The sequence below is a fragment of the Bidens hawaiensis genome, unplaced genomic scaffold, assembly GCF_021521415.1.
Source record: "Bidens hawaiensis isolate Kalapana, Puna unplaced genomic scaffold, B.hawaiensis_p1.1 tig00057838_1, whole genome shotgun sequence".
NCBI classification, from domain to species: Eukaryota; Viridiplantae; Streptophyta; class Magnoliopsida; order Asterales; family Asteraceae; genus Bidens; species Bidens hawaiensis.
The window spans coordinates 1-9447 of record NW_027500433.1 but is presented as its reverse complement, the minus strand read 5'-3'; the positions used below and the strand labels follow the sequence as shown (position 1 = coordinate 9447).

At 36.6% G+C, this 9447-nt stretch overlaps 1 protein-coding gene across 1 annotated transcript; it reads left to right on the top strand.

Annotated features, from left to right (window-relative positions):
- Positions 1 to 2669: 2669 nt before the first annotated feature.
- On the top strand, positions 2670 to 9443 carry LOC143602050 (uncharacterized; the record flags this gene model as incomplete). Its single annotated transcript, XM_077079298.1, has 15 exons — positions 2670 to 4274; positions 4375 to 4443; positions 4527 to 4725; positions 4949 to 5033; positions 5760 to 5873; positions 6433 to 6501; positions 6786 to 6867; positions 6954 to 7013; positions 7102 to 7154; positions 7234 to 7409; positions 7499 to 7667; positions 8440 to 8497; positions 8576 to 8632; positions 8728 to 8973; positions 9414 to 9443. Coding segments are annotated over exons 1-15 (2886 nt in total), but the record flags the coding sequence as incomplete, so codon positions are not given.
- Positions 9444 to 9447: the final 4 nt, after the last annotated feature.

Here is a 9447-nt window from a genome sequence, read left to right as displayed (position 1 = left end):
TCACTTCACACTGACCACATACTCCTGGTGGATACGATACCTGACTTACCATAGTTGCTTAGGTTAATTAGGTTTTTGCATGACTCAAACGACGGTCATCATTGACCCATTCTGACCCATTATATATATTTTATTCCAACACATTCAATCCATGGGTCGCATTTGCCACCCTACCCTATTAGCGATTGATCAATTTAGGTATCGATTGTTAGGTATCGACATACATCTCCCGATGACGTCTTCAATTCAGCCCGCTCCATTGAGGTGATTTCAGCCTCAAATGCAACTACACCTTTAACATTCAACCCTTTGATTCCAGCCTCCTCCTCTGATGCGATTGTGAGCTAAATTTTCAAATTTCTAAATTTAATGCATATTTTGAATGATTGCATTACAATTACTAAGTTGTATTCTTGCAAGGCCTAAATATAATTATTAATACTTATATTCAAAGTTTTAATCTATCTTTGTAGATTTAAATGGTTGCTGTCATTTTGGATGCACCACTATTTTTTGTTTGCTGTGTTATTTTTATTTCAATTTGTAATTGCAAAAACTTCTTATTGAAAAATGAGTCATATTTGAATACTCGTTAAGTTTTTGTTTTTTAAGTCGTGTACTAGTGTTAAGCACTTGAATAATTATATCCCGTATTTGAATACTTGTTGAGTTTCTATTAAGTCGTTCCCCGACTCGACTCGACCAAACCGGCTCGAAAGTATTAGCGTTTGATTGTGAGGAATTTGAACACTGGAAAAAGATGAATCCATATCTTAAGTTTATGGCTGTTTGATTCTAGTTAAAAGAGTACTTTGTGAATGATATGACTGTTTTAGAATATGCAAGCATGTGTTTGTTTAATCATTATGTGTGTGACAGTTGCTTGATCTTCATTGATAGTCGCTAGACTATTGCGGAATCGTGTATGATGCTTGTGACGGAGTCCCGTAATCGATGTATACCTTTGTTGTCATCGGGGTTGTCTGAAATCTAAAGAAGGAACGTGGTTTGTGTTAGGCGATAGTCATGTTCGATTCTTATTTTCGTTATTCTCTACATTTTGCATGCTGAATTATACGGAGGCGGCAATAGTATTAGCTGTCGTGGTTAGAATTAGAAGTACATTATTATTATATGCAAAATTTGAAGTAAAATACATATTTCATTCAAATGTCATGTAAATAAAATTGGATTTACTTCAATAGGTTGAAGACAACTGGGCCATATTACAAACACTCGGTAGTAGAGTCTTTGCCATAGTGGTCGTTGATGCTCCCAGGCGACCCAGTCCCGTCAAAGCGAAGAGCGCAAAGAGTTTACGAGTTTCAGTTTTTGTTCATATTTATGTTCTAAAGTTAACATTATGTAAACACGCATTGCGCAGGTAAAAGAACTTTTTTATATATAAAAAGTTTAGTTGTTAAAGGATCTTGATTGATTAGTTAATTTTAATGTCATGCAAGTTAAGTAAAATTTGCAGGCTATGTTCTAATTCTAATTTTGTAGCAGCACTGTTTGTTTCCTTGAATCTCTCTTTCGCTGCCACGTCTCGTTGTAGAATTAACCACTAGAAGCGTACTTTTTGTTGGTGCCAAACTGTTGGACTAGTCTACATGACTACATTGCATAATTAAATTTAGCTGTTTTAAGGCAATAATATGATTAAATTAAAGAGAAACCAATAATAATGGTTCTTTTATATATTTGTGAACCTCTAAAGAACTTATTATTAGCATTCGATATGCTCGTGTTAACACTGACTCGGTTTAGATCAAAATTAGGGAGATATGTTAGTGATGAGGTTTAGAAAATAGATATTTGTAAATAGTTGTTTTAGTTATTTCATTTAAGTGTAAAAAAATCAATTCATTAGACACCATCACAACAATGGTTCACCAGATATTGTACCTTTCAATCCACACCGTCCATTTTCCCCATTATCAAATCAACGCCAACTAAACTCCACGTGTCACCTTCTAATAAGTTGGCTGGGACCCACTCATATCCACCCTTCTTCTTTCTCGTGCCTTCCATATCCTACCGCGAACAAATAATAATAAATAAAATCAGTTTCGTTCGTTGGCGCTATAACCAAACATGCACGACGATTGGATCAACACACATCCAAAACCCTAATTCTTCAAATTTGATATACTCCGGTTAGTTTGCCTCTTATTCTATTATGCAATTTTGATTATAGATCCATAGCTATTATTCTTATTAGTTATACCTAAGGCCGTAATTATACACATACATAGGTGGATGCATGAAAGGTTTATCGACCGATTGATAATTTGATATACAACTATACGATTCACTGTTTTGCCGTATAATTTTAGATTTGCGAGTTGTTTTGTTGATTTTGTGTTACGTGGATGAGGTTTGATTAGAATCGGATTAATTTTATTGCTGAGTTGGAGAGTCGTTGATTGATGGATTCGAGTTGATCAGAATTGGAGAGTAGTGTGATTGATTGATTGCTGTGTGTTAGAGGTGGTGGAAACCGTGGAATGATGTGATTTGGTTGTTTGAAAGAGTGATAGTGAGGGTTTTGAGTACGGATTGGGGAATTAGGGTTTACGTTGGGGTTTTTGGTTTGGTTAGGGATTTATTGCCGCTTAGGTTTCTGTTATGCGTTGTGAGTTTGTTTATTTCTGAAATTGTAGAGGGGTAAGTTTAGGATGGGGGAAGGGGATGTTTGCGTGGCGGTGGTGAGTAATGTCGGGGAAATGGAAAATGAGAAAAATCAGCAGTAGCGTGACCGTTGGTGGCTGACGGGTGATTCGGATAGGGAACCTGTGGCTAAAAAACAGGGAATAGAGGGTTCAGATGCGGTTGAAGTTGATCGTTGTGGTATGAGTCAATCAGAGGTGGTTCTGGACTCTATTGAAGAAAAGCTGTGCGTGAACGGGCTGCCTATAGAGGGTTTAGATGTTATTGAACTTAAGCCTTGTGCTGAGCAGAATAGGAAAGAATCTTCAGATGGGATGGAATTGGAATTATGCGATAGAAAGCAGACAGCCGAAGCTTTAAGTGACAATATGGCAAACGCTTCTGATAAGGAAAATGTTCAACCGTGTTTTAAGGCGACAGAACAACAGACATGTGAAATTAAGCAAGCAGCCGAGTCTTTAAGTTTTATTGATGCAAGTCCTTTGGTTGAGCAGTCTGTTAAAGAAGATTCAAATGACATGGAGCTAGATGTTGCTGGCGAGAAGCACTCATCAGGAGTTTCACATGACACTGAAATGGAGCCTGTAATTGAGCAGCCTGTCAAGGAGTGTGTGAATGAGATGGAACTAGAAACACATGGTAGTATGCAGACTACAGGGGCTGAAAGTGACATTGAGCATGATTTTGGTGGTAGGATGCAATCAACAGGTGCTAAAAGTGACACTGAACTAGAGTCTTCTAGTAAGCAGTCTATCAACGAATGTTCATATGACATGGAAAACGATGCTTGTGTCAAGGCTCAACCAACAGAGCCTTTAAATGAGAGTGAAGCAGTGCCTTCTGTCAAAGAATGCCTGCATGATATGGAATTAGACGTTTGCAGAAGGAAGCAGACAACAGAATCTTTAAATGATACTGAAATTGAGTCTTCTTCTGTAATCAAACAGACATCACAGGAGTTGGATAATATTAAACCGGAGCTTTCCGCTGATCAATCCATTAAGGAGTGTCAGAATGAGGTAGTGGTAGATCCTCGCTCCACGAAGGAGGCGAAGGAGGCTTCGAATGACGATATGAGTTCTGAGGTTTCAAATCCTAATGTATCTCCACGTGTGAGTTTTCAGACTGTTAGTAGCCAACAAGATGGGAAGCTAGTCATGAAAGGCCAAGTTGTTAGTGGTGAAATTACCTCGGCTTGTTCTGGGAGCTCAAGTAGTGAGGGGGGCTCAAGCCAAGAAGAACATGGTACAGATGATACAACGGTTACAGTGCCAACATCACATGTGGTAATTGAGGTTCCAAAGCATGCCAGTACTTCTTCTGGTATTAGGAAAATCACCTTCAAATTCAGCAAAAGGAAGGAAGACTATGATAATCAATTGTCTGCATCTGCTGCTTTCAATAATGGTGTCCGTAAGGTACCCAGGTTAACTCATATTGGTGAGGAAGGGCTACATGAATCCGGTGATTCTTTTTCATATCCTAACAATATGGAACCGATGCATGGGAAGGCTTTTCCTGACGGTTTTCCTACTACTGTCAAAAGGCTCTTATCAACTAGAATACTGGAGGGAGCCAAAGTGAAATATATATCTGCATCAGTAAGTTACATCTGTGTTTAGTTATATACCCACATTATTTTAGCGAAACAACATTCTTGTAACAGAAATTGGAATTGTCTATCCATTTGCACAAAACCAGGGGGAGCTTATTGGAATTGTTAAGGACCGTGGCTATTTATGTGGCTGTGCAAGTTGCAATTTTTCTAATGTAAGTTTCTCATGTGTATAAAAATGGTGTATTTTCTGTTATTGGACTGCTACACTTGCTTAACGGTTAAATGATGCACCCAGGTTCTCCGTGCTCATGAGTTTGAGGAACATGCTGGTGGAAAAACTAGGCATCCTAATAATTACATATATTTGGAGAATGGAAAACCTATTTACAGCATAATTCAGGCAATGAGGACTGCTCCTCTCAGCAAAGTAGATGAAGCTATAAGAAATGTAGCTGGTTCATCTGTCAACGAGGAACTCCTCCAGGTTTGGAAAGGTGATACTGATGACATCATTATATTTTCCAATTAAATATGTATATATAGACTTACTTTGGAGACACTGTAGGAGGTATAATGGATGCATGGAATAGTTAGTAGTATATTACACGTGATGGATGATTAGTGAAAGCCATGTTATTTTACACACTGAATTACTTAAATATCAAGTTTTACTTCTCTTTGATATCTCTATTTTGTTTGCATTTTCTTTTAATCTAGGGAGTCTCCAAATAAACACAAACAGGGCTAAGATAGACGACATCCATCATATGAAGCTTATGAATTTGTATCATTCAACAACAAGGTGCAGACCATCCCTCTAATATCTTTTATCCTTTAGTATTTTTTTTTTAATTTTTTTGGGTTGAGGGGATCAGGCAATCACATGTTGATTTATCCTTTCTTTGTATCCCTTTGTTTCATAAAATTGATAATATTAGGCATTTAGTCATGCTTCTAGGCTAAAAGGGATAATCGAGAATCTAATTCTTTTGTATATGTTTCAATGTGCGTACCTAAAAGATTATAGTCAATATACGACTTTAAAATCATCTATGGATAAAGCCTTTTGTGATACATCTTAGATTGGTTTGTTTTCTGTTTTTTACTACGATGCAAATTGGAGAGAACGAATAGAGGTTATGCCGTTCATGCACCATGACAAAATTAAAATCATTTGACCCTAAATATCACGACTCTTCATTTCTTAGCATTTGTGTTTATCTACCTCTTTACACGCCCACACCCAACTTGTTTATTTACATAGTTTTCTGACAATGTCCACTAATGATCAAACTGAAAGTTGGGAACATGGGTGTCTGTCTATATGTACTTTTCTGACTACTTTTTGGATACTGGGTTCCACTATTTGCTCTTCATAACTTAGCAACTTCTTACTGGACGACATTTGCAATTGTGTGGCTTTTGATCTTGATTATTGGTGGACTATGGTAAAAGCTATTACATGGGAATGATTTTTAAACATTATAAACTTGATAAGTTTTGATTATTTTTCTTTTATCTACACCAGCCATATGCGAGAAGATGGTTCGAGTCCATACTATTCTTATCGTAAGAGATTCGCTTTGGAGCCTCAGGCATATGTTAGTGAGGCCATGAAAGAGCAGAAAGGCATGTTTAAAAAGTATGTTCTTTCTGTATTCTTCTCTCTCTCTCTCTCTCTCACACACACACACACACATGCAAATTGCACCACCTTTAGATGTGTGTGTGAGTATGCATCAATGTTAATACGTATATGTTGGAGGATAGGGATATCCCTATAAACGCAGAGGGGAGAGATTGACACTGAGAAGTATGCAATTTGTATGGGATTATGAAACATATTGCTGAATGAAGCTCTGTATGATCTCCGTGTCAATCTTCTTTCTCATACAGCTATAGTTACTACTTACTAGATCCCTCTTTCAACCTTTTGCCCATATGTATGAATGTTCACCTGCATACATTAATTTGTGTACACTGTACACTGTGTTCATAAAATAGTTAGAATTCCAATCTTTCATATGATCCAAGAGAGGGTCCATGCCATGCGGTTTTTGAGCGTGCTATACTCAGTTTTCGTGCATAACTTTCGCTGTTGGCTTAATAGTATTAGAGTTAAAACAATTAAATCATTTTTTTGTATCACTTGTGTATTTGCATGCATATATCTCTTCAATGATTTTACATTTCTTTCGCAGGCCAAGGTCATACACATCTAACTCTGCTGTTGAAACTAAACGAAGTGCTGAAGGTGGCCAAAAGAAAAGGTAGCTTGATTTTTTCTATACCTTAATTTGGTTAGTTTCATGCGGACAGAAATGTGGAAATGACTGCTTGCCACTGGTTTTTTCATAAGCTATTTTTTTTAAATAAAGTATGTTACCTGGTGAAATAACTTGAACTATCTATCATACACTTAACCCTTGAATAGCTCTAAGTTAAAATTACAAGTTTTGTATTGCGAGGCAGCTGTAGTTTGTTTCTTGTTGCTATTGCTATCTTGCTCTTGCCTCAACATATACACTCAGAAATCTCTTCTCTATGGTTACAGGGATAATGATTTACACCGTTTACTTTTTATGCCAAATGGACTTCCAGACGGGACTGAATTGGCTTATTATGCTAGAGGGAAGGTGAATCCTGTTTAAATCAAATATTGGATATCCTATTTTTATTGTGCATGTTTCATTTGTTATACAAGGCTTTTATTATTTCACAGAAAGTACTTGATGGTTTCAAGCAAGGGAATGGTATCTTTTGTAGCCACTGTGATACTGAGGTAAAATTATTTTCTTCTCATTCCATAATCTGGTTAAACAAAAAGTTTCTTTTAATTACTCCGATATTAATTTATTTCCTTCCCACAGATCAGTCCTTCACAGTTCGAAACTCATGCTGGATGGGCTGCCAAACGTCAACCGTGAGTGGTCTTCTGGAAATTAATTCTAATATGATTATTTTGTGCACCATGTTAATCTAATATCCCCATTTATGTGCAGTTATCGACATATATATATTCCTAACGGGCTGACACTTCATGATATAGCTCTGTTACTTGCAAGTGGCCAGAGTATTACTAGCAAGAGTGATGATATGTGTGCAGTATGTGGAGATGGAGGAGAAGATGGAGGAGAGCTGGTCTTTTGTGATGGATGTCCTCGTGCTTTCCATGCAGGTGGAGCTTTATCTGCTCATTGCAACAATGTTACATTGTACTCAGTTAATAATAATGTTGGAGTAATATGTATAGCTTCCACCTTGCAGGTTGTTTGGGACTGGAGGGTGTTTCTTCCGAAGATTGGCATTGTCCGTATTGTAGAGACAATGTTGGTTCTGGTAGAAAAGCTGCTGCAGAGTCTAGACCAATTGTCATTCGACTGACTCGGGTTGTTAAAGCTAGAGAGTACGAAACTGGTGGCTGTGTTATTTGCAGGTTTGTGGATGCCAGCTGAAATCTATCTTTTTTCATCTGGGCATAATGTGGTCCATCTTAATCTGTTAGTGTGATGTTCATCTCTCTTATCTAGCAGTGCTGGTAACATGGTATATATGCTACTTTATTTTGTTATCCATGTAAAGATTGATGTTGCTCCAATAGGATTTTAAACAACAGAATGCATTTATATTGCCATGTAATTAACGCTAGAGAGGCTTAGGTGTTCTGGTTTGTTACTACTACAGTCTTTGTAGAATCTTTGATGCTTATAACCACTTATTGGTAATGCATAACATGGTTAATTTAGTTAGATTTCATGAATAATCTTTGATGCTTATAACCACTAGTATTTCTCTTGACCATATGGTAGATTTTACTATTGGATATAAAGATGCAATGGAGTCTAGCATTATTGGTCATCTTAATACTTCTACAATTGTAATTGTCAATCATTTCAACAATTCAAATTGTGACTTGATGAGTTATGAAGTAAATGACTAATTACTAAGCCAAAACGGTCCTGCTGTTATCCTAGAGTATTCAACTAATCAATTTGGGAGGCAGTATACATCTTTACTTTTTTTACATATAATATCTGGATAGTCATTTTTGTTGAATAGTTTCTAATCAAGTTTAAGTAACCTTTTTATTTCTTTTATAGAGGAGTCATAATTTATTCTATAGCCATTGGTATAGTCTCTAGCCAGTTAGTTTTGAATGTTCACCCTTTTATAAATTGGGTTTGAGCTTATTTGTGTTTCTCTACCAGGGCCCATGATTTTAGTGTTGCTAAATTTGATGATCGGACAGTGATGTTATGTGATCAGGTATGCATGATCCTTTTTTTATACCATTTTTCTTTGTGTTTTGATCATATTGCAACATTTGTGTTTCGTATTGCCTAGTGTGAGAAGGAGTATCATGTTGGTTGTTTAAGAGAGAGTGGGAGATGCGATTTAAAGGTAAGCAACAAAATCATCGCTATCATTGAACACTTGATGTCATTTTGTTGTTTAGGCAGCTAAAGATTCAGCATAATTTATTAAACTGTAACCAGGCACTTCCACCAGACAAATGGTTTTGTTGTGATCACTGTGATATGATCCATGGTACTATTCAAGATGTGGTTGTCAATGGAGCAGCTGCAATTTCTGGTTCAATAATGAGTACAATTAACAAGAAACACATTGAGAAAGGTGTTGCTAGTGGAGCTCCAGATGAAATTAAGTGGCGGATGTTAAGCGGGAAAAGCCGCTATCCTGAACACTTGCCACTGCTATCAAGGGCTGCTGCCATTTTCCGGGTATGTGTTTCTTTTATATTTACGATCTTCTAACGTGGCTTGTTTCTTACTATTGGGCTGAAGACTAGTTGGGTACCTATCTCTTATTAGTTACTGACATGCATATAAATATCGCTTAAGACGTATGAACGAATGTTCTTAGTTCATTACATAGACAAGATAAGACAATGCAAGCACACACGACTATATTTGCAGTTTAAATTTTTAGTAGTACATTTCTTCACTGGTTAAGGTTTCTATTTTTATACAAATTTCACTTTGTCATATAACTTATGTGTCATTGAGCAGCTATCTTGGTTCCAAGTGGTGGTGATAGTTTTAAGTTCTATTTTTTTAGAATTTTTAATGAAAATGTTGCAGTTTTGAGTTGATGTTGATCAAATATGTTTTAATGCTTTTTAAAATTTGGTTTGCTAAAGCTATATGTTATTCCTTTGCAGGAGTGTTTTGATCCCATTGTTGCAAAATCTGGGC